This window comes from Heterocephalus glaber, unplaced genomic scaffold, assembly GCF_053883595.1.
Source record: "Heterocephalus glaber isolate CG9 unplaced genomic scaffold, H.glaber_assembly_v1.0 deba00000071, whole genome shotgun sequence".
Classification (NCBI taxonomy): Eukaryota; Metazoa; Chordata; class Mammalia; order Rodentia; family Bathyergidae; genus Heterocephalus; species Heterocephalus glaber.
This window is the reverse complement of record NW_028258137.1, coordinates 12054234-12080205: the sequence shown is the minus strand read 5'-3', so window position 1 is coordinate 12080205 and position 25972 is coordinate 12054234. Positions and strand designations below refer to the sequence as shown.

General features: G+C 44.7%; 1 protein-coding gene across 1 annotated transcript; it reads right to left on the bottom strand.

Annotated features, from left to right (window-relative positions):
• Positions 1–394: 394 nt before the first annotated feature.
• Positions 395–25567, bottom strand: Mlkl (mixed lineage kinase domain like pseudokinase). The gene is given in 11 exon segments (XM_087190474.1): positions 395–1685; positions 2260–2309; positions 2652–2778; positions 5173–5255; positions 7110–7245; positions 8193–8221; positions 8223–8288; positions 8385–8403; positions 13836–14088; positions 19084–21085; positions 24039–25567. Coding segments are annotated over 10 exon segments (1473 nt in total). The 5' UTR covers positions 19597–21085; positions 24039–25567; the 3' UTR covers positions 395–1488.
• Between the last annotated feature and the right edge of the window lie 405 nt (positions 25568–25972).

The following is a 25972-nucleotide window of genomic DNA, read 5'->3' as shown; positions in this document are numbered from 1 at the left end:
AGACCAAATCAGGTCACCATGTCAGTCCAGATTCAAATGGTGTGGAACAGACTTCGCTTTTTTTTGTTTGTTTTTTGAGACAGGGTCTTGCCACGTAGTTCAGGCTGCCCTTGAACTATGTAGCCCAGGTTGGCCTCAAACTCCTGGCGTTCCTCCTGCCTCAGCCTCCTGAGTGTTAGAAGTACAGGCAGGCGCCATGAGTCTGCACCGCTTGGTGGGACAAGTGGAAAAGTCACATTGCCAAGAGATGTGAACACAGGAGATCATTTATTGACATTTTCAAGTCAGAGACATCCAGTTTGTGTTTCTCTCAGCCGCTTGTCCAAGATGCCTGGCTTCAGGTTTTCACACACTACTCAGTAAAGGCAGACAGCTTCTCTAGGATTTCTGTGAATGAACAGACAGGAAGTGAGACCTGCAGGGAGCTGAGCACCAGGCTAGAAACACAATACCACGTGTGCATGGCACAGTCACATGGAAACCATGTCCCCTGGTCTGGCTGATGCCCGAACCACCATCTGCACTCATGCGTTTGGGACAGGAAGTTCTCCTCTTACTTGATCAAATCTGATTTTTTCTTTTTTGAGACATTTGAGTGGGATCATTCTTTGTTGCAGAGGGCTGTCCTATGCATTTTAGAAAACTGAGTAGAAACCTTGGCCTACGGGATTAGCTCAGTGGTTTCGCCACCTGCTGCACAACCACAAATGACCCAAGTTTGATCCCCGGTACCAAAAAAAAAAAAGAAACCTTGGCCTAATTTCTTTAACTTTCTCTCTCTCTTTCTCTCTTTTTTTTTTTTTTTGGTACAGGGATCGAACTCAGTTCCTAGTGCTTGCACAGCAGGTGGCAAAACCACTGAGCTAAATCCCAGGCCCTCTTTTTTTTTTTTTTTTTTAAACTGGGGATCGAACCCAGGGGCATCATATTGAACTACATTCCTACATCTTTTCAATTTTTTTTTTTTGGTACCAGGGATCGAACTTGGGACCTTGTGCTTGTGAGGGAGGTGTCGGAACCACTGAGCTAAATCCCCAGCCCTCAATTTTTTTGAGGCAGGGTCTTGCTAAGTCACCAAGGCTAGGCTCAGACTTGCAATCTCCTCCCTCAGCCTCCCAGAGGGCTGGGGTTACAAGTGAGCAGCACCTGCCAGGCTGATTCCTGGCCTCTCATCCCTTAGACACCAAGAATATACTCCCCACCCCTGAGTTGTAACTGTCAAAAGTGTCCTGAGACATTGCCAAAAGTCTGTGGGTGGGCAAACTTACCCCTCAATGTAAATTACTCTCTTGGAGCTTGTAAAAACAAAATCTGGCTGGTGTGATGGTGCATACCTGTAATCCCAGCACTCAGGAGGCTGAGGCAGGAGGATCACAGCGAGTTTGAAGCCAGCCTGAGGTACATAGTGAGTTCAAAGCCACCCTGAACTAACAGCAAGGTCCTGTCTCAAAAAACCAAAATCAATCAATCAATCAAAACAAAAATCTTTCACAACTGTGAAAGAAACACAGGACTCATGCCCCTCTCAGTAGGAAGAGCTTTACTGTCCATGGAGGGCCACGCAGAAGGCTCGTAGGCCTGGCACTCATCAATGACCTCCTGCAGCAGGGGAGAGCAGTCTTTACTCCGCATCTGCTGCAGCTGCTTCTCACACACCAGCTGGCAGATCTCCTTAGAATTACAGCCTGGTGCAGCAACAAGAAGATGGGAGACTTTAGATATTTCACTAACGGGAGGTAAAAAGAACTACAATATGCTATGTACACAACCAACCACCCACGATGGATGGAATCGTATTTGTTTTTGCAGTACTGAGGCTTGAACCCAGGGTCTTCACTTTATTTTTATTTTTTTTGAGACAGGGTCTTGCTAAGAAATTAAGTCACCCAGGTTGGCCTCGAACTTGAGATCCTCCTGCCTCAGCCTCTCAGAGTGCTGGGTTGACAGGCATTCACCACTACACCTGGCTCTGAGTGTAATCACTACGTACAGCAAACGTACTCATAAAAATTACAAACAAAACAAGGCAAAAGCAGTGTTCTGGCAGCCTCACACATGTCTCTCTAGGTGCTGAAGGCTGCTGGGGGAAGCAGGAACCTCAAGTATGGAGAAGACATGGGTGACCACTGATGCCATTGACGAATCCAGACACTTTCCACATCAGGACCAAGCACGTGGGCCAGCACTAGCAGAGATTTCTAGTCTCGTGGACAGGGGCCAAATCCCAATACCAGCAGAGCCAGCCTGTATGGTCTTCACCTTCAAATGGGATCCTCCCAGTGGCAATTTCCCAGAGAACAATTCCAAAGCTAAAAGAAAACCAAGAAACTTAACACTATAACAAGTTCCTTTCCTGTGTCCCTCTAGCCATTTCCAGAAAACTCGGTGACTTTTCTGATTACCCCTCAACTCTGCTCAACAGAATTAAGGTGGTCCTCCGAGGAGGTATTTTTGTTTGTTTTATTTTTTTGAGATGGGTTCTCACTGTGTAGCCCAGGCTGGCCTCAAACTCTTGGTGCTCCTCCTGCCTCAGCCTCCTGAGTGCTGCCATTACAGGTGTGCACCACCTCACCTGGCTCTCAGAGGAAGTTTGCCTTGGACTTCCTGTCCTGTTTATCTGAGGTGGGATGAGTGTGAGAACATGAACATACCTGTATATTTCAGCTTTAATGTCGTATTTATGAAATGGATTGTTCAGTCTCTGGGGTGAGATGTATGCTGTTTTAGTCTCCTTAATTTTCTGGCTGATGGAAGTCTGTGCTTCTCTCAACTCAAATCCTGTGAGCTAGACAGAAAGATGAGTTAGAGACAGAAAGAAGCGGCAAGACTTGAGTGGAGGGTAGAGGATGGGGGCTGGTCCAACTGTGATTGTCAGAGAATGGTCTCTTCCCTGATGGGCTGATTTCCAATGTCTGTGGTGCTACAATGCTGGCTGACTTCATTTGATCCATTTATCATAGTGCATTGACCAAGAGAAATACAGAGAGGTTTCTCTAGTATGTAACAAGGATGATGGCAGTGAGGATTATTTGAGATAATGATTATAAAGCATGTGTGAGCCAGCACTTGTAAGCCAAGCAGGTGCACACCTGTAATCCTGGAATTCTGGGAGGCTGAGGCAGGAGGACTGCAAGTTTGAGGGCAGTCTGGGAAATTTAGCAAGTCTCTGTTATTGAAAAAAAAAAAAAGAAGAAGAAGAAGAAGAAGAAAAAGGGTTGGGGATGTAGCTCAGTGGTAAAGTACTGGCCTGGCATGCCTGGGGCCCTCGGTTCAATCCCATTTACTGGGGAAAAAAAGCATTTTTTGTAAGACTTGGTAAATTGGTTGTTAATAATATGGTGTTGGGTACAGGGCTTTTGTTTTGGGTTTTTTTGGTACTGGGGATCGAACTCAGGTCCTTGCGCTTGCACAGCAGGCAGCGAAACCACTGAGCTATATCCCCGGCCCAGGGCTTTTGTTTTTGAGACAAGGTCTCACTATGTAGTTCAGGCTGACCTCAGACTCACTGTGTAACCCAGACTGGCCCCGAACTTGCATCTCAGCAAGGGCTGGGATTACAGGTGTGTGCTACCATGCCCTGCTCTTCCTTTGGATTTTACAGGAAAAGTTCGAGGGATCTTCATCAACCGTGCATGGCCATACAGTAATCTTAACACAGCCAGGCACAATGAATGAGAGCACAATTGCCAACAGCTCCAAGCTCAGCCGGGTGCCCAAATCTATGGTCAAGGTCAAGAGGGGTAAGGAGCTGGGCATGGTGCCCCATACCTAGAATGCCAGCATTCAGAAGGCTGAGTCAGGAAGATCGCTGTGAATGAGAGGCCAGCCTGGGCTACATAGTGAGACACTGTGTCAAAAAAACAAAACAAAAAAAGAAGAAAAGGTAAGACACCGAGGCGAGTCACCCTCTTTCAATCATTCATTTGCTCCCACGTTCATGGAGCAGATGTTATCTGATGTTACCATGCTATAACCAGAGATGAAAGTTACAGCTGGGTAGGGTGAGGACAGGACAGCAGCAGACACACTGCTTTGGAAACGCTTGTGTCCATGCGGGTGGATGGAAAGGCATCTGAGAGGCAGAAAGAACTGTCTGCTGCCAGGTGGGCTGTCCATGACATTCCTAAGGCTGGGAGAAGGAGATCCATCTAAAGATGACAAGTAAAACGTTCTTTTAGAATTTGGGAATGATGGGCAATGGTTTAACAAAGCTCTTTACTCCTCTGAGCAAAGGAAGCAAGTCAGGGCTGATTTTCAGAGAACTTTTCAGCTCAGTTCCCCTGAAAACCCCATAAAGACAGATTGTCCCTGTGTTCTTTGGTAACACTGGTGCTGGGAAAGAATGACCGTGGAGTGGCAGGTTGCTTTGGATCAGGGTTGGTGGGTAAGGGGACTGCAAGTAGCTGGTACGGATGCTGTGTCTTTGTAGCAACTCTTTTGTTTTGTTTTCTTTTGTTTTTTGTGAGACAAGGTCTCAGTGTGCAGTTCAAGTTGGCCTCGAACTTGTGGTGATCCTCTTGCCCCAGCCTACTGAGGGCTGAGATTTCAGGCCTGTACCACCACACTTGGCTAGTTCTCAGATTAAAGAGGGAACTGGTGGTGCTGGGTCATAATTCCAGCACTCTAGAAGGTTGAAACAAGAGGAGCTCAAATCTGAGCCCAACCTGGGCATTTTGCCAAAAACCTGTCTCAGAAAAAAGCTGGGCAGACTGAGGCAGGAGGATCACCAGGAGTTCAAGGCCAGCCTGAACTACATAGTGAGATCTTGCTTCGAAAAAAACCCAAAAAGAACTGGAGACAGAGATACAGCTCAGTGAGCAGGCCTTGAATTCAATCCCCAGTACCAATAATAATGATGATGATGATGATGATGATGATGATGATGATAATAATAAATTAAGAAGGGAAACAACCAAACATAGCCTTTCTGAGACACTTGTAACCTTCTCTGAACACTGACAGTCCTTGATGGTGTGGTGGTGCACACCTGTAATCCCAGCACTCGAGAGGCTGAGGCAGGAGGATCTCTACGAGTTCAAAACCAGCCTGGACTACATAGCAAGACCCTGTCTCAGAAAACAAAACAAAACAAAACAACAACAAAACACTGACAGTGCTGAGGGTTTGACAGACCCAAAGAGCTGGGGATTGGGGGCTGGGGGTAGGGCTCACCTTCACTTCCGTAGCTCTTGGTGACCAGGAAACTGGAGCTGCTGATGTTTCTTTGGAGGTGCGGGCCTCCGGAGTGGTGTAACCTGACACAGCCAAAGGCAGGGAGCATTAAGGGCCTCTGTGGACAGCCCTTCCTCACTACTGGGAGGAGGAAGCAGCTGCACCACACTCCCACACGGTGGCGCTCCACAGCCTGCCCAGCGGCAGAGGTACCATCGGACAGTGCTCAAGTGCTATGGCCCTGTGGTAGACCTGGGACTATGCAGCAGGCAAGGATGACAGTCCCAGTGGCCTGTGCGCAATCTGGCACCAGGGGTCACTGTGGGTAGAGAACGAAACCAGCGTGGTGGCACTTGGGAGGCTGAAGCAGAAGGACGGCCTCCAGGGCAAGGCCAGATGAGGCTGCACAGTGAAGACTCTTGTCTCAATAAAACTTAAAGCCAAAACATCAAATTAATAGCTAGTATGATATTTCCAAAGCTATGGGATATAGCAGTATGCAAGATTATATATGGAGAGCCAAGCGTGGTGGTGCATGCCTATAATCCTAGCATGTGGGAGGCTGAGACAGGAGAATTGTCATGAGTTTGAGGCCAGCCTGGGCTCCATAGTGAGTTCAAGGCCAGCCTGAACTACATAACGAGACCTTGTCTCAAAAAAAAGAAATAAAAAAGGATTCTACATGGAGAAGATCCTCCTCCTTTCAGTTTATTCTAGTCTTTCTGATTCTATCAAGGAAAAAGTCTCAGTTTGGTGATGGTATCCTTGATACATCCTTCAGTCAATTATTGTGTATTGTGTACAAGAGGAAGTGGATCTGAATTACAGACCTGCTAGAAGCCGGCCTTATCCGGCCAGAGTCTATTTACATTCTTTCCTTTTCATTTGTGGTCACCTCTTTGTGGAAAGTGATTCCGGTTTTTGATTTATGGTAGGAAACAAAGTATTTTCTTGTTGGTTTTTGTTTGTTTGTTTGTTTCAGGGCATTGAACTCAAATCTTCGCACATTCTAGGAAAGCATTCTTCCACTGAGACCTTTTTTATTATATTTTATTTTATTTTATTATTATTATTTTTTTGGTATTGGGGATCAAACTTAGGACCTTGCGCTTGCGAGGCAGGCAGCAGCACCAATGAGCTAAATCCCTGGCCCAGCAATGAATTTTTAAAAAATACAAGTATATACCAAAACTGCATGGGACATAGTTACACTAAAGAATAATATTTGTTTACCTGAAATTTGATATATCTGAAATTCAGTGAACGTTCCACCCAATATTTAGGATATACTTATACTATATAAATATTCACGATTCAGGCAGCTATCTAAAATTTAAATTGAACTGAGTATGTGTACTTTTATTTGCTAAATCTGGAAACCCTAAGAGTAGGGTCTGTTTAACTCCACAAGAAGCTGGGTGTGGTTCACACACTTGCAATCCCAACACTTTGGGAGGCTGAGGCAGGAGAATCTCAAATTTGAGTCCCCATGGAGAACATAATGAAAAATTGTCTGAAAATTTAAAAAATAAAATAAAAATAAAGAGGGCTGCGGATGTAGTTCAGAGGTAGGGAGAACCTCCCAGGCCCCCAGCCCCAGTATGGAAACAAACATAACCTGGCAAGAGCAGCCTGATTGGCAAACTCAATCTGCAGTTCTGGGAACCACTGCTCATTGGGTTAAGCCTCCTGTCCTTCTGGCATGGTGCTTTAATCAGATTAAACACTGACATGGGCCAGGGATTTAGCTCAGTGGTTCTGCCACCTGCCTCGAAAGTGCAAGGTCCCGAGTTTGATTCCTAGTACCAAAAAAAAAAACCCCACTGACACAGTGGGTGGAGGGGAGACTACTGGGGCTTCCCCCTTTCCTCCCAGGATCCTCATGGGTAGCCCAGACAGATTGGTCCCTCTCCCAGGCGCCTGGCACCCGCCAGTACCAGTAAAAGCCTTTGGCTGCTCCCAGGGCTAGGAGGATGCGCAGACCCAGCTGGAGGTTCCTGTCCTCATCCAGCACGTCCCGCAGGCTCCTGCACTCACAATACTCCATGACCATGCAGAATTGAGGTGAACTTCCTGCGGTAGAGGAAGCAGCCCCATTGCAAGCTCCTGCCACCCATGCCCAGCCTTTGCTGGCTCTCTGCAGAGAGAAACAGGCTCTGCCATGAGACTCCCGTTCCCCGTCCTCCACTCCCACCTCACACGGGGTGCTCTCTGACCTCCTTGAACTGGTCCAACGCCTCCAGAATTCCCATCTTTTCTTCATGATGTTTATTTATGCATTTTCTTGTTTTTGAATTTGGCTTTGACGTCACTGTGTAGCCCAGGCTGGCCTCTCCTCCTGCCTCAGCCTCCGGAATGGTGGGATTACAGAAATGTGCCACCACACCCAGCTGAGCATGGAGGAATTCTACATTTGCTTGAGTATTTATTTGAGTCATGCCTTCCTCACTCAACTGTGGGCCCCAAGAGGGGTGCAAATGAATAAGCACCCCTGGGGGTCCCAGGGGACTGGCAGAAGGAGGCGTGGCCACATTCATGCAAACAGCCCTTGGCCCAAAGCCCTGCTTTCATGAAAGACTGGAACTTGTATATTGAGACAAAAAAAATTTCACTCTGATAATAACCACATTGTATGCTAAGTGTGGTGCAGCACACCTGTAATTTCAGTACTTGAGAGGCTGAGGCAGGAGTCACTGCCAGTCTGAGGCCACCCTGGTCTATGCAGTGAGTTCAAGGTCAGCCTCAACTACATAAAGAGAGGCTATCTCAAAAACAAAACAAAACTAAGCAAAAGAAAACAAATCTACACTGTGTATGTAGATCATGCCCTTTTAGATGTTCCTAAAAAATACAACACAGGGCCAGGGATTTAGCTCAGTGGAGCTGCCACCTGCCTTGTAAGCGCAAGGTCCTGAGTTCGATCCCTGGTACCAAAAACAAAACAAAACAAAAAAACCCAACATATTAAAACACAGATGGCGATCCTAGGCCATCCCAGAAGCCCCCTTACCCCTCCTTACCTCTTTCAACAATGCAAATCCCGAATGTACAGGATATTGGGAGAGTCAAACTTCCTCATGTGGCTGATCTCCTTGTGGAAATGCTTCCTCACTATTCTAGGAGGGGAAGAGGAGGGGTTAGCATACAGAGCCAGAAGTCCCTGAGAGAGTTAACCGGTGTGCGTGGGGGGGATGCGGTGCCAGCAGCCTCACTGGTGAGGGGTAAACCTGGCTGCAGTGGCAGACAGGACTCCTCAGGTGAACCTGCAGCAGAGTTAGTCCCCAGGTGTCTGTAAAGAATAATGTGGCCTGCTAATCTGGTTTTGGTATTTCAAATGGCTGACAGAAATGCATTAATTAATTTACTGATTTATTTTGTTTTATTGAGACAGGGTGGTACTAGGTAGCCCAGGTTGGCCTTCAACTCCCAATCCTCCTGCTTGGGCTTCCCGAGTGCTAGGATTAGAGGTGTGTGCCACCGTGCCTGGCTAAAACTGTATTTTATGATCTATAAGGCTTTACTAGACAAATCCACAGGTCACATTTTTGTTCTGTGTGGTTTAGTGTATGTTCTGATAGACTGAGGTGTGTATCCTTGATTGGAAAAAACAAATTCAGGTTTTGTTTTGTTTTTTTGAGACAGGGTCTTACTACGTAGTTCAGGCTGGCTTTGAACTCACTATGTAGCTCAGCTGGCCTGAAACTCACAGTGATCCTCCTGCCTCAGCCTCCTGACATGACTAGGGAGGTATGGCATGAGCCAGAGCTGGCCCAGGGGCACTTCCAAATGGAGTCAACCCAAGGTAGAAGGTCCTCTGCTTCTAAACGACCTGCAGAGAGAGAGCTGGAGGGTACGCACTTCCTTGCCCTCCTCTTCCGATCCTGCTTGTCTTTCCAGCCTTAGCTTCTTTTGGGGGGGGGGGCGGAGACAGGGTCTCACTATGTAGTTCGGGCTGGCCTTGAACTCATTGTGCAGCCCAGGCTGGCCTTGAACTTGCAGCGATGGTACTGCTTCATCCTCCCAAGCACTAGGATTACAGGCCTGCACTGTGGGTGGTCTCTCTAGAGGGAGACCTGGAACCCCAGAAAGCACCGACTTTTAAAGAAATAAAAGGAGACAACCTGGGGGACGAACAACATTTTAATTCCTCTGGCACTATTCAACAATCACAAAGGAAAGAAGCAAGGCTTTTATACATGTAGGAAAGCAGCTTAGTTATTCTGGCTATCATCTTTCTGATTTTAACCTCTGGTGACAAATGACTTTAAGTGACTCATGAAAGCTACAGGAGAATTCACAAGTTCCGTTTCTGTTCACCAATCTCATACATCAAAGAACACACCGCAGCCCTCTTCTTTATCAGATGGTATCAAGAGAGCAGGACGACTTTAGCCAAAATCAAGCCCACCGGCCCATCACAAACATCATAGATGTGCATAGTGAGTCGTATCTCTCTTACCACCCGTACAGTCATTGGGTCGCGGTCCTCTGATCCCAGAAAATGGTAAATAAGAAAACTAGGAAAACCTGTTTTTCTCCTGTGAGACTTTTACAAGGTCTCTTAAAGTTTTCTGGCATTCTTTGAACAAACAGACTTGTGGAATTTCCCAGAAACGACTTAATTCTCTTAGTTAACAAACTTCTTGTGATCTATTCTTACAACTAGATAGCTGAATTCTACCATTTCCCACAATTCCCCCTTTTTTATTTTACTTAGGCTAAATTCTTATTCTAACGTCAAGAAGATCAAGAGACGGGATCTTGACAGGCCAGGAAGGGAGACGTCTTATGTTGGCTCAATTTGATGTCTGGTCCCTCTATAATTTTATAAAACAGCAAGAAATATAGTAAAAGAGGAAATAATATTGAAAAAAAATCATCTTTAAATTTATCAATCATTGTATAAAGGGAACAGAGATGGTTTCTGTTTTTGTTTTAGCATATAAGTAAATTCTTTTTTGGGGCACAATCCCACATAGTAAGGTAGGGCATTGTACGCCGCAACACGATAACAACAAACATATGACAACAATTATGACTACAAGAAAAAGCTGTTTTAACCACTGCATATTAGGCAACCATTGAGTTAACCATTGAAACAAATCCCATCCTAATTTTTCATTATGTATTTTCTATGTCAATTCTTCTAATTGTTTTATTTTTTCCTGAATCCCTGGGCTATTGTCAGTCATATTAAAACAACACATATTTTTTATTTTTTCACATCCTTGATGATGGAACAAGAGTAAGTAATCTATTGCTGCCCTGTTGTCTAGTATAGCCTGTCGGTGTTCTTCTAACTCCTGATTAATTAATGCCAACACAGATGAGATAGCGTTTAAACCTTTGACCACCTTGCATGCCAATTTTCGTACTGCCTTTTCTGCATGAATTCCTATGGCAGGCTGAGCAAGCACAGATACTATCATAGATATCACTTGAGCATCTGTCAAGAGACCTACATCATCATCACATCTTGGCTCAGTATAGGGTGACCAACGTTTAATTCTTTTGGGTGCTATCAAATCAGTTCGATCTGGCAATATTATGGCCAAACGACTCAGGCAGCAGCGAGTCTCAGACAAGCACGCAGGGATATAATTAAATGTTACTCCTTCACATGTACAAAACCATCCTGATGGTAAAGGTATATGACCATCACTATATATGATTTCTTGTTCCTCATAACAGGTCATTTTTTTCTAACTTTTTTAATCTTAGACATTTTGTAGTACAATTTTTATATATAGCACATTGTGTATTGTTTCACATAATCATCTGAGGTGTATACAACTTAATAGCATTTTTTGGTTTAAAATAAGAGGGAGTCCCCCAATTGTAACTATCTTTACACATAAGATTTTTTTCTGGGATATCTTTAAACAGGGTATAAGGTTGTATCAGACTCAAAGGAGTGCACACCGGCATGAGACAACTCCCTAATACATAATGTAAATTTACATCTACATTTAAACAGAACTCAGACAAATTAAGTGATTGTGCCAGCTGAATCCAAACATTACCAGCAAGGTCTAATTGTTTTTGGGGTAATAGTGCCAATGTTCCAGAAAATAATGACTTAAAAATAATGATCATGGCCGGGGACTTAGCTCAGTGGTTTCATCGCCTGCTGCGCAAGCGCAAGGACTCGAGTTCGATCCCCGGTACCAAAAATAATGATCATAATAAATGCTGAATTACGGGTCAATATAGCAAACATTATTATTCCCAACAAAAGTAATCCATCAGTTTCCCTTTTTACCTCTTGGACTTTATAAAAGTTTTTGTTTGAATCTAAGAACATTTTGTTAGAATAGAGAGGGAGAGTCCAAAAGGGATCATGAATATATATTATAGGTTTTACATGTATCCAATCTTTAATTATAGTAGTACTAGTATCATTTTGAGGGACTAAATAATCACAATCCAACATACTTACACCTACCTGAGCAGTGGATGAATTTAATAGAGATATCATAGTAAGGAAGAAAAGTACTGAGCGTCTAGGCTCAGGGGGGGCTGGGCCCATAGGTGACATGTAGTCTCGAGCCTTTGTTACCAGGTTAGTTAACATATCCCAATCAGGGAGTTTGGAATGGTATTTAGCGTGAGACTTTTTCTTTCTTTTTCTCTTTGGTTTAAGAGAGAGCTTTCTAATTTTTTGAACAACCTCTTCTTTCAATCTTTCTGGAATAGTGCTTAAAGGTTGTCCAAGCACTACCTGTTCTTGGAGACCCACCGTCCAGGCCATTGCCTTGACTCTGGAATACAACTCCTCATTCAGGAAGCCAGACCTGGGTCACTCCACCATCTGTGGAAACACAAGCATATCCCTTCCCCTTTGCAAGCATTTGTCCTGATGTCCAATTATCATGATCTAATTTTACCCAGACTGGTTGAGGTGATTCTGAATCAATTTCTTTAAAATGCTTTTCAGCCCTGATTCAATATCTCCTTGTGGCAAATTTTAAAAATTTAATGTAAATAAAGTAATATGTAAAAGTTGATGTGGTGTTTGTATTGTTTCATAAATTTCTTATAGGTTACATTTTTGTCCTTCACCTAAGGAATCAATTTCCTTTTCCCTGTATTCCCTTTGCCCGTATTCCCCTTTTTTTATTTTATTTAATTGTAATTTTAACGTATGATGAGCTCATTCTACAAGTGCCTGTCCCTGAGGATTATAAGAAATGCCAGTAACATGTTTAATATGATATTCTTGTAAAATTTTTTAAATTTTAAGCTAGTATATGCAGGTCCATTATCTGTTTTTATAGATCCAGGAACTCCCATTATAGCAAAACATTCTCATAAATGAACAATAACATGTTTAGTTGATTCTCCTATACGAGCAGAGGCCTATATGAATTTGGAATAAGTATCAATGCATACATGTAAATAACGGAATTTGCCAAAAGGAGGATAATGAGTAACATCCATCTGCCAAATTTGATCTGGTTTTAAACTTCTTGGATTAATTCCCATTGGCCCCTGTTTTAAGTGTAGTGGATAACAAATTGGACATGATCTAATAATTTTATGGGCTTGGAAATATGGAATTTTATATCTCTGATGTAGCCTCCCTGCATTAGTATGTAAAGTATCACGTTCTTGTTGAGCATTGTTGAAAAAAATTAAATTTTTGTTAGGACATGTCAATCTATCTGCTTGATCATTGGCAAAAGTTAAAGATCCTGACAAACTGGAATGCGCCCTTATATGAGTAATATAGATAGGCTGTTGTCTTTTTCTGATCAAGGCTTGAATTTTTTTAGTTAGAAATTGTATTATGAAGAGGTGTATATAACAGCAGTTTCTAATTGATTAAACAAATTAACCACATACATTGAATCTGCAACAATATTAATAGCTACATCAGGCTTCCATTGTAACAGAGCTAAGACAGCAAACAATTCATTTTGTTGTGCTGTATGATATGGGGTTAATATAACCTTTTGTTCTTTGGGTGACCATATAGCAGCCTGTTTTTTCTTGTTGCCATCTATAACATAAGTTTCTGTTTTTGTAAGGGGTTTAGTAACAATGATTTTATTAATAACCCATTCTGTCATGATAAGAAAATTCCATATTTTTCCTTTAGGGTAATGAAACATTATATTTCCAAAATAGTCTGCTAATGCTAATTGTAAAGTATCTGTTTTTATTGTTTTCTCAAATTGTTCTTTGCTAAATGGTAAAATAACATTATCTGGTTTTTTACCTAACATTTGTTTGTTTCTGGTTCTTCTAAAATTAATTTACCAATTATACTAACATATGAATTAATAGAAGAATATTTATGTTTAGAATGTATCCATTCTAAAATTTTTTGATCTTGAATCAAAACTGGAGTAGGATATAATTCAGCGGGAAGGATCATGAGCCCTATACCCAATTCCGGATCAAATCTTGTTAGCATTTTATTTTTAAAAGCTTGTTCTACCAATTGTAACTCTTTTTTTACCTCCTGGAGTAAGAATTCTGGGGCTGTTTAAATCTGGATCTCCTTGTTAAATTGCCAGTAACAATGCCTAAAGCAGGACGGACCCAATTAATATTACCTAACAATTTTTGAAAATCATTTAATGTTTTAATTTACTTTTATCAATGGTAATTGATCTGGGAATTATTTATTTTATTTTTATTTTTATTTTTGAAAATACCTTGGTGGTCGTACACGCTGATGTATGAGATGTCCACTGCCATGGCCCACACCACCAAACTTGTCATATCCGGCAGGCTGCGCTCGTCCTCGGTCAGCACCAGTCGTACGTGCACCGGCAGCTTTCGCAGTGCACGGCCGTCTGAGCGCCAGCGCAGCCTGGCCAGGCCGGTAGAGCCCGCGCGCGCCCTAACGGGGTGGCGCCGGGGCGTCCCGAGCGCCGGGGGGCTCGCGCCGCACGAAGCCGAGCGGCGCTAGGACCACGGTGGCGGCGGCGCGGCAGCAGCGCCTCCAGGCCAACGTCCAGGCGCTGAAGCGGGCGGGCAGGCACGCAGACCGCGCGCGGGGCAGGCAGCTCCTGCGGGCCGTCATGTTCGCTCCACACCGGGCGCCCGTTACCTCCTGCCGCCCGTTACCTCCTGCCGCCACGGCGGGCCATCTTTACTCCGCGTCCGCCCGCATAGGCACTTTGCTCGCAAACGCCTCACTTTACCCTCGCCGCCATATTCCCCTGAGCTACTTTCTCAGGAGGAAGAAGAATCAATATTAAATTCCTGTCTTTTGCGATTTCGGAGAGGATATGATTTTATCATGGGCTGTTTTTTAGATTTGGCTTTTAAAGATTTATTATTGTTTTTAATTAAAGGCATAGGCTGATCTATGGGTCCTAAAAGGTCTTGTTGCATGGGCATAGTTTTATTAGACATTTTTGCTCGCGTTGAGGAACAAAGGTTTCTAATTTTTCCTTCGGCTGGAGTTAGCATAGAAGTAGCAGAGGGTGTAACTTGAGGGAGAGGTAAAGGAGCCAAAGGACAAGGAAACCCTTCTTTATCAGATTTATCATCCTTATCCTGAGGTATAATTTGAATTAAATCATTTGTCGCATTTTTCTCATCTTCCTCAATTAAACCTTGTTCTTTAAGAGCTAATTTAGCCTGATCTGATAACTCTGTTCGCGCAGTTAAGCCTTTAGCACGACGAAGGACAAGCTGAATTGCAATCACAGTTCCCCAAAACCTGTCATCAATCATTACTCCTTTTCTATAAGCCTTTCGGACACAAGCAAGCATTTCATTTAGCCTCGGACCAGCCCTCCTTGAACTCAGCCAAATTATAAAATCCATTTGCTGTAAGCAAACATCATTTTAGATCCTCCTTATGGATCTTAAATCCAAACCTCCTTTAATAAAAGTTTCAGGTTTGAGGGCCAGGGATTTAGCTCAGCTGTTCCGCTGCCTGCCTCGAAAGCGGAAGGTCCGGAGTTCAATCCCTGGTACCAAAAAAAAAAGTTTCAGGTTTGAAATGGCTTCACTAAACTGTGAAGACCCCTGTCTCATTGTTACCCAGAAATTTCCCGAGTCTTCACCGACTCAACAGAATGTCGATCACTCCCTTATTTTCACCTTACCTGTGCTGAGAGGATTCAAGGTCCCTGTTTGGGCACCACTTGTTGGTGGTCTCCAGGTCTCCCTCTAGAGAGACCACCCACACTGCACCACCACATCTGGCCAGTCTTAACTTGTGTCCCTCTCACCTAGAAGTTCCTCCTCCTACTGCCACACAGCTTGGTGCAGGGGCACCTGGCATCCTGTCACTCCAGAGCAAACTCACTAACTTCCCTGTGGCAGGGTTCACTCTCTCCTTCTCTCCTGTCCTGCACCCCAGCCCTAGGCTCCCTGAACTCTCCACCATCTTAGCGCCCTCTTGCCCAGCTTCCTACAGTATGAGTAGATTTCCTCAGCTTGACTGAATGGAGAGCACTTGAAATTTGATTTGAATTTCTTCTTGGACATTCAGCAAGTGAGCTGAAGTTTTGATGCTGCCACAGTTTGGATCTGGAATGTCCTCTGAAGGCCCATCTGTTACAGGCCAGCTCTCCAGTGGCGCTCTGGGAGGTGGTGAACCCTCTCAGAGGCTGGTCCTAGCTGAGCCCTTGAGATCCTGGGGGGGGGGGGCGGCGGCAAAGGATTGTGGGACTCCTTGACTTCCTCTTTCCTTTTCTTCTTGGGCCTGAGCTGAGTACTTTGGCTCAGTCTCCTCCACCTACCACCATATGCTGTTTTACCACAGGTCCCAGAACAATGGAGCAACTGATTAGGGAGTGAAACTTCCAAAACTATGATCCAAAAGAAACCTCACGTTCTAAATCCATTATCTCTAGGATTTGTTATGGTAACCGAAAGCTCATGTAGACATTATTCATAGAAGAAGTTTCTAGCACTTTTGATGGGTGCCTGGGGATCTTTTGCTGGACAAGATGCTCCTTTATTTATTGTTTTGTTTGATTTTGTTTTTTGAGACAGGGTCTCGCTATGTAGACCAAGCTGGCCTCGAACTTGAGACAAACCTCCTGCCTCTGCCTCCAGAATGCCGGGATTACAGGAAGAAGCTCCTTTAAATTCTGCTATGTGAACAGAAGCCTGGCCCCACTTTGAGCACACCCCAAACCTGTGGCTGCTTCCAGAAAGTGGGGTAAGGCAGGGGTAGATGGGAGCCAGAGCTCCTGGAAAGCAGGTGACTTGGGCCAGGGATTTAGCTCAGTGGTTCCAGCACCTGCCTCGAAAGCACAAGGTCCTGAGTTCGATCCCTAGCACCAAAAAAAAAAGAAAGCAGATGACTTGTACTTTGAGAGCTGCAGCTTACAAGGGACCTGGCAACTTACATTTCTTCAAGGCATCCTTGATTTCTAATGTGCATTTCTAATCACCTCAGTGTAGCTTCTACATTTGTATTATCTGCAGGAGAAAAGGAAAAGTACTAAAAGAATAGAAGTGACCGGGGATTTAGCTCAGTGGTTTCGTCGTCTGCTGTGCAAGTGCAAGGACCCGAGTTCGATCTCCGGTACCAAAAAAAAAAGAATAGAAGTGTTAACTAAAATTGATAAAGAAATAATGCACAACAGGGCAGGCCTTTGTTGCCAAGTCACCCCCCCCCTTGCCTTAGGATGTTCTGTTTAAGCAGTGTAACTGTTTGTACTGCAGGATGTTCCTGCCCAATGTATCAAAACATTCTGTTCAAGCAATGTAACTGTGCTGCAAAGCAATGTGACCTTCTGCTACACTATGTTTGGACCTAAGGTTTCAAGAATATTCTGTTAACTCCGCCCATCTGCCTCAATGAGCATGCTCACCTGGTAGGTAGGGCCATGGTCCATTCTCCGAAGATCTCTATATAAGGCTGGTTGCATTGCTATTTGGGGCTCAGATTTCAGAGTATGAACTCCGCTGAGTTGCTGGTATAATAAAGAATCCCTCGGGCCGGGGATTTAGCTCAGTGGTTTCACCGCCTGCTGCACAAGCGCAAGGACCCGAGTTCGATCCCTGGTACCAAAAAAAAAAAAAAAAAAAATCCCTCTATCTCTCTCTCTCTTTTTTTTGGTACCAGAGATCGAACTCAGGACCTTGTACTTGGAAGGCAGGCTTGGTGCCACTGAGCTAAATCCCCAGCCCCTCTATCTCTCGAGTGCGGCTCACTTCTTCACTGCCAGAGACCTTCACTTAGCCGTAAGAGACCTTCAGATAGCCGTAACACTTGGCTGTAACACTGAGCAGTGACAAAATCACATACTAGGCAAAACCAAAATGCTATCGAAAACCACTGCGATACCAGTTTTTACCTGTCACAGTCATTGTCAAAGCCTCAAAGTGAAAGATGTGTGTCACCTCCCAGCGGAAGCAGGTCATTGATTCTGTTCAAGCCACAACCTGGCTGCTTTGGTTTTTTTAGGTTTTTGTTTTTCGTTTGGAACTGGGAGTTGAATCCAGGGCCTTTGTACTGAACTATATCCTTAGTCTTACTTTTTATTTTGAGACAGGGTCTCACTAAGTAGCGAAGTTGCCCAGGCTGGGCTTGAACTTGCCATTCTCTGCCTCAGCCGCCCAGAGTGCTGGGATTATGGCCATGCATCACCACACCCAGCTTTCCTCTCACTCTAATCTGGTTCCACCCTCCTTTGCCTATTACACTAAAGGTGCCTGGCCTTCTGGCTCTTCCTTGTACTTGCCGTATTTATTGCCACCTCAGGGCCTTTGCACTTGATGTTTCCTCTGCCCAAACGGCTCTTCTCCCTCATCCCTGTATGGCCAGCTCCCTCTCCTGATTCAGGAAACCTATTCAGATGTCATCCTATCACCCTGACCACTCTTTCTGCACCATGTTGCATCTCATCACCCTACTTTAAGGTTTTCATTTTCTGTAGATAAAACAATTTACTCAGTGATTAGCAAACTTTACACTCTATGAGAGGTGAGCCTTTCTTCTTTTCTTTTCTTTCTTTCTGTTTTCTGAAACAGTATTGCTGTGTAGCCCATCATAGCCTTGAACTTTCAGCAATGCTCTAGCCTCAGCCTCCCGAATGCTGGGATTACAGGTATGCAGCACCATGCCTGGTGAGAGGAGAGATTTCTGTTTTGCTCTGTGCTGTACCCCTAACATTTAAAATGGTGCTGGACACTGTACTCAATTTGTGTTTGCCCAGTAGTAAGTTACTTAATTCTTCTTCCTGGACAATTTACATCTTAACTGAGAGTCTTGGAGAAGCTAAACCTGGAAGGAGTGAACTTCTAGAATTCCAAGTAGCACATCAAAGTGAGAATGGGTGCCGGGCATGGTGGTACAAGCTGTAACCCTAGCAATCCAGAAGGCTGAGGCAGGAGGATCATAAATTGGAGTCTAGCCTGGGCAAGCTGGTGATTTATGGTGACTTAGCAAGAACCTGTCTCAAAAAGTAAAAAGGGCTGGGGATGTAGCTCAAGCTGAAAGCCCTGGATTCAATCTCTAGTCCCAGAAAGAGAGACAGGGAGAGAAAGAAAGAGAAAGAGCTATCAGCATTGTCTCCCCTCCCCAACATTGGCTTTCCTGCAGTTCACCAGTCCCCAGCATATCTGGCCTCAAAGTTGTTAGGATCTCTGAGCCACAGGTAAACACAGCAGCTGGTGTGGTGGCACATACCTGCAATCCCAGCACTCAGGAGGCTGAGGCAGAAAGATCACTAGGAGTTTGAGCTCCGCCTGGGCTACATGGTGAGTTCAAGGCCAGGCTGAACTACATAGTGAGACCCTGTCTCAAAAAACCAACCAAACAAACAAAAACAACAAAGACAGAATAACAACATAAGAACCCAGAACAAAACAAAACACCACAGTTACTCAAACTTCTTCATCCTTCTTGCTCCTTTGGGAAATCAAAGTAAGACTAACCCCTCATCCCCATCACACCCCACCCCTAAGAAAGAAAACCCCTAACTTAACCTCTTTCAGGCTTTGGAAAGCCAGCAAGAATCGTCTGTCCTTCTCTGCATCACTCTGATCTTCCTGTGGCCAGAATTCTCCTTTGCTGATGCTTGAAATACACACATGTTGATCAATCTGAAGTTGCAGCATGAACACCTCCCAGACATCTCTCAGCATCTGGTTGACTTCCTTGAAGAGTATCTTGTTACTACCTGGCATTAGAACCTTCCTGAAAATGGTCTGAGTGTTGAATTTTTCCATCTTCTCCATAGCTTTCTCCAGGGCATTTTGGAAGTTATCCAGGACAGCAGTTATTTCAGGGGACAAGTTCCTTGTTCCTTGGTCCTGGAGCCACTGCAGAACCTGAAGGAGCCCACTTACGTGGTCCCGCAGACGCTGGCTCTGATTCTGGCAGTATTTGAACTCTTCCCACTGCTTCAGGATTTGCTGGCCTAAGGAGATGATCTGCCCCAATTTATCCATACCTGGAAGAAGTGGATGGAATTTGTTGAAGTCTACAATCTCAGGCATATTTGTGATTTGGCTAAGGGAGACTCAGGGGTCCCTGGGATCTTAATGCTGGAAGAAGCCTCTCAGCATTTTCATGTAAAGTAGACATGGTTTGCTTGCTGCCCACCAAAATCAGTTCAGCCCTTCCATAACAGAGTTAGATCTGCGGCATGTGGGTCCAGCTAGAACTACAGCTCCCAGTCTTCCTTGAGGTGCTATGCAGTCATGTAACTAGTTCCCACCAATGGGCTGTGAATGGATGTGACCTGCGCTACTTTGCACTAAGGCAGGTTTCCATCCACTATAAAGTATCATTCTCTCCCTCTGCCAATCTCACGCATGGGATGATGTAGCCTTGGAGGAGAGCTGTCCACAGACCTGGAACATCTTCAGATCTGTGAAGAAACTGACAGTAAGTTTCTGTTACATATGAGCCATTATGTTCTGGGGTCTATTTGTTACATCAAGTTAGCCTATTCTGATAAATATGACCTGCTGGATATGGGGTTACCTTTAAGTGTCAGGCAGGCAACTCAAATGTGTAGAGTGAGCTGAGCTAGGAATCATTTCTGTTGCTACAAAAAATATGCTTCCTCCCTTTCCGTGAAACATGAACTTTCTAGTCTAGCTTTCATTTCTCCATTTTTTCCCCCAGAACTGGGGGATTGAACCTAGAACCTCTGCACTGAGCTACATCCCTAGCCTTTCTTTTCTTTCTTTAGTTTTTGAGACAGAGTCTCTATAAGTTGCTCAAGCTGGGCTTGAATTTGTGATCTTTCTACCTCAGCTTCCCAGAGTGCTGGGATTATAGGTGTGCACCACTGTGTCCAGTTTCTTTCTCCAATTTTGATACAAACAAGAGTATACTCTCTGCAGTCCTGTAGGAAAAATAAAGTCTGAACTTGTGACAAGACAGAGGCTGAGGCAGAATAATCACTGTAAGTTCAGGGCCAGCTTGGGCTACATAAATTCAGGGCCAGCTTGCACCACAAAGCCTGTCTCAAAAAAAGTTTGAACTCAGCCTGGGCAATTTAGTGACTTACTGAGACCCTGTTTCAAAAACAAACAAAAAACAAAACAAGGCCGGGGATTTAGCTCGGTGGTACTGTGCCTGCCTTGTGAGCCCAAGGTCCTGAGTTCAATCCCTGGTTCCAACCCCCCCCCCCAACCCCAAAACAAAAAGCTCAGTGCAAAGGCCCATGTTTCAATCCCCAATACCACTCCCCCCCCCAAAAAAAGTGAAATAATTAATAGAGTGAGTAATTAGTAGACTTATCTGTTTGTTGTGTTAGAGTTGCATAGATCTGTCGAGGGAGGTACAGGTATGAGGGTCTTCCCTAAAGACTCAGGCAACCTAGCTTTTGCCACTGCTGAGCAGATCTTTATAAGGCCATCTCTTGGGATTTGTGAAGGCAGAATTCCTCAGACAGAAACAGATGTGAAGATGTTGCTTAGATAATTGCATTTCAACTTCCCAGCTCCAGCTTTCAATTATCTATCTCCGCAGGGACTGATCAGAAAGGATAATGAGGAAAATATCCCAGTCATAGAAGTGATAAACAATTTAAAATACCACATTTTGCAGGAAATGCGCTGGTGTGGTATGAAGAAAAACTGTATAAAATGAAAGTTTGAAGAAACAGGGCTGGGCCGGGGATTTAGCTCAGTGGTTCCACCGCCTGCCTCACAATCAGAAGGACCCGAGTTCCATCCCTGGTACCAAAAAAAAAAAAAAAAATGAAAGAAAGAAAGAAACAGGGAGAAGTGGTACATTTCTGGTTGGAAGATTCATACTGACTAGCCTGGCAGTCCTTCCAGGATGGAAACCCAATTTAAGGCAGTGGCAATAAAATTCCTAGTGGTATATTTTGGGACTGAAATCAAGTGATCCTCAAGTTTACTTCAAACAGGATATTCATGGGGATAATGAAGATTTATTTATTTTTGTTTTTTTTGAGACAGGGTCTTACTATGCAGCCCAGTCTGGCTTGTAACTTGTGGCAATCCTTCTACCTCAGCCTCCTGAGTGTGCTGAGATTACAGATGTGCACCACCATGGCCAGCATGGAGATTTTTTAAAAAGATAAAAATAAGGGAACTGACCTATAAGATATTTAAATATATTAAAAACTGTCTGGGAGGGCTGAGGATTTAGCTCAGTGGTTCCACCGGCTGCCTCGAAAGTGCAAGGTCCCAAGTTAGATCCCCGGAACCAAAAAAAAAAAAGATTCTCTAAAACTGTCTGGGAGTGTAGCTCAGTAGTAGAACACAGACTTATTATGCCCAGGGCCCTGGGTACAATCCTGAGCACATAAATAAAGAAATAAATAGGCCTCAAAACTGTGAAAATTAAAATTGTTTAGGCTTTTTTTTTGCATATCAGAAATACATTTTATTTGAAAACAACTTAAATTTTTAGACAAATGATTTCAGTATACAAATCTGATTTTGTTTTTAGATAGAATATAAAGATTTGCCTCATTAATCTTCCATGTGAAGGGTATTATAGGCTGGAAGGAAAATACGTTCTGCACACAAGTGTGCATCTTTCATGTGCGGCACTGGAAATGAATGGCGTAGTGCTCCTACATATTAATTAGATCACTGTGACATTACGCATTACAAGAGGGGAGGGAGAAATATTCTAGTTAATCAGATTGAAGAAGCAAACATGACACAAAAACTGTGCGAATAAGACCAAGTCAGAAACTTTAGTTAGTACACTACAGGTTTGGGGGGCTATTGTGTATACCGCACTGAAACAGCAAGGCAGAGCTATTATACAGAAAGACTGGAATGAGGGATTTTCACTAAAGCAAATTAACTTGTGAACTGCCAAACAAAACTGAGCACATGAGTGTTAGTATACGGAAGGCATGTTATGCCATTTTCTGTGCAGCAGCTAAAGGGTAGTTAGAGTCTTCACTGATGCATGAGTCCTTAATAGTCACGTTCTGGCCTCTTGCCAAATTTCAAGTATGTCTTTTTTTTTAAATTTAAAGATTATAAAATTGGTTTATTGTAAAAGCAATTCAAGCATAACCAGTTAAAATCTTATCCCCATGCTACCCAATATGGAGCATAGCTTTTATCTCTTCTTTCATCCTGTGAAAATATGTGAAGATAACATTCATTCTGTTCCAGAGGACGACCAGTGACCTTGTTTATAAACTGCTCCAGCCCTTAGCTTCCTTTCCAGTAAAATGGCTGTCAAATATTCCATCATCTCCTCTCAAAGGAAGTTGATGCAAAAATGCTTTCCCAGGGAGGATTCTAGCCTCTCTTTCTAATTCACTTCATAGCCATTCAAAGTCACTGTATCTTCTTCTAACAGTCGATTCCTTTAGCTTGAAAATAGGAAGATTTGTCTTGACCCTGATCTTGTAGGTGGTGAAGCCTATTTATTTATGTATTGAGACAGGGTCTTGCTATGTAGCTCAGGGTGGCCTCAAACTCTTGGTAATTCTCTTGCCTCAGCCTCCTTAGTGCTGCGATTACAGGTGTGCACCACCGCACCCAGTTTAGGTATCCATTTTCTTTTTGTCTTTGTTTTTTTTTTTTTTTTAAATAGGGTCTCGGTATGTAGCTTAGGCTGGCCTTGAACTATGTAGTCCAGGCTGGCCTCGAGCTCGTGGTGATCCTCCTGCTTCAGCCTCCTGAGTGCGGGAATTACAGGCCTAGCCACCATCCCGGCCAGGTATAAATTTTTTAATGAACCATCAGGTTACTTTCCTGGTGCCTGGAAATAGGTCGCCTAAAAAGAGGGTACTAGGTACGGAGGCTGAGGCAGGAGGATCACAAGTTCCAGTCTAGCCTGGGCAATTTAACGAGACCTGTCACAAAATAAAAAGTGAAAAAAAGAGCTGGGGGTGTAGCTCAGGGATTGAGGGCGCTGCCCTGGCAAAAGGAGGGCAAGGAGGAGGGGTGAGGAGGAGCAGGAGGAAAGGAGCGGGCAGAAGGGAAAGGAAAGGCGGGGCGGACTAGGCTAGGCGGGAAGGGAAACCACTGTTGTCGAGGAAACTCGGGGAGTTCGCCACGCGACGCCCTCTCCTGGCCCCTCCGCCCAGTCCGGCGCGCGGCTCCCCTGCTTCTCTGCATCTGCGGACGCCAGGCCCGGAGAGGTCGGGCGCACGTAGCTGCTGGCGACAGCCAGGCCAGTTCCTTTCCCTTTTTTGGGACCCCTCGGCCGGCCGCCACAGATGAGCCCAAGGAGCAAGCAGCTTCCCCCCAGTCAGCCCTTGGGACCTCCCTTGTTGTCCCGCGCCCTCCACCACCCAGAGCCGCGGAGGCCTGCGGAGGCCTACGGGGAAGGCGGCAACGGCGAGGCTCCTGCTGCCAACTTCCCGGCTGCCGGTGCCCAGGCCCCCTAGACTGCCTTCACCCTCCAGTTATGCAACCCCGGGCCTTTGCACAGCCTCCGCGCCTTCCTAGACTCCACTGAGGGCCAGTCATGGAGCACTCACCCGCCGAGGCCCTCTCCACGCGCTGGGAGTTTGGCGAAGAACAGGTGCGAGGGAGCTCTGACGTCCAGGACTCAGCTGGGACAGCCCGGGAGGCGGAGAAAACCGCAGAAGCCAGTGTGCAAGGCACTTACGCCAGCCTCCAAGTGCTGGGTAATACAGGGGAGTGTGGGTAGGGCAGGGAAATGGGCAGAGACACCGTGAAAGGAGAAATCACTTCCTCTGATGTCACTGCGGAGCTTGGTCATGGTGTCAGTCCTGCTTTATTAGGCAGTGGGGTACACAGCTGCGCAGTCGGTTTCCCTTTGGCCTGTACTGTTCCTGTTCCCCTACGGAAAGACTGGGCTGGGAAAGTGGAGCTGTCCGGGGTGAGTGGGGATTGTTTATTTGCCCCTGAAATTGCTCTCCATTACTGTACATCTGTTTCCTTCTTGTCTGGGGTTCATGAGATTTATAGAAAGAAGATGCTCAGGACAGAGTAGGAAGGGCAGGGGGAAAATGCCCAACAGGATGTGGCTTGGGGGACTCCTGGCAGATCCAGGGACGTCAGTCAGCGGGGAACAGGGAGGCCTGGTGCATGCAGTTCGTCTAGGCCCGAGAGGACCGATTTCCCAGTGTCCCCCTCAGCATTTCATCTTGCCACCGTTTTTGATTTCAGCCATTCCAATAGGTGTGTGGTGTTGTCTCAAAATGGTTTTAGTTGCATTTCCTCAGTGTCTAATGATGTTGGACCTCTGTTTTTGGTGCTACTGGACGTCTGTATGGCCTCATTGGTGAAAGGCCATGTCCTTTGCCAATTAGAAATATATATATATGTGTGTATATATATATTAACTATTAAGTTTGTGTGTGTGTGTGTGTGTTACCAGGGATTGAACCCAGCACTTACACTGAGCTAAAGAGATTGACATTATGTAAAGTATCTTCTCCAATTATAATGGGATAAAACTAGAAATCAATAAAAGAAGGAAAACGAAAACATTCATAAGTATGTGGAAATAAACACATTGTTGAACAACCAGTCGGTCAAAGAAGTCAAAAGGGAAATACTTAGAGATAAGAAAACAAAAATACAACAAGCTAAAACTTAGGGGATATAGCGAATGCAGGACTGAAAGGGAAATTTAGAGCTGTAAATGCCTAATAAATAAATAAATAAATAATCATCTCAAATCGGCAACTCAATTGTACACTCTAAGGAACAAAAGAAAGAAAAGCCAAACTGATGTGTAGCCAATAGGAGGAAACCATAAAGACTAGAACAAAAATAATCATGCTGGGGATTTAGCTCAGTGGTTTCACCGCCTGCCTCGCAAGTGCAAGGACCCGAGTTTGATCCCTGGTACGAAAAAAAAAATATCAACAAAACCAAAAGTTGTTTCTTTGAAAACATTAATGAAATTGACAAACCCAGGCCAGAAGGTCTCACTGGCAAATTCTCAAATCCTTTTTTTTTGTACTGAGGATTGAACCCAGGGCCTTTCCACTCAGCTACATCCTCAGCCCTTTTTATTTATTATGTTGAGACAGGGTCTCGCTAAGTTGCTGAGCTGCCCTCTCTGGGTTTGAGCTTGTGATCCTGCCTCAGTCTCTCAGAGTGCTGGAAAACAGGCATATGCTACCATGCCTGGCTCTACCAAGCATTTAAAGATGAATTAACCAGTCCTTCTCAAACTCTTCTCAACTCATTTTATGAGAACAGCACTGCAGCTTAATTCCTCCAGATCCCTCCCCTAAATCCCCCTTTCCTATGTGCTTCTGCCATGATGTTGTCCACCATAATATGACACAGGCAGGTTCCCTCAGCAGAGGCCAGACAGATGAGGCTACCTGATTGGACTTTCAGCCTCCCAAACTGTGAGCTCAATAAACCTCTTTTCTTCACAAAGCCCCCCATCTCAAGCATTTTGTTAGAATCACAGATGGACTAGGATGGC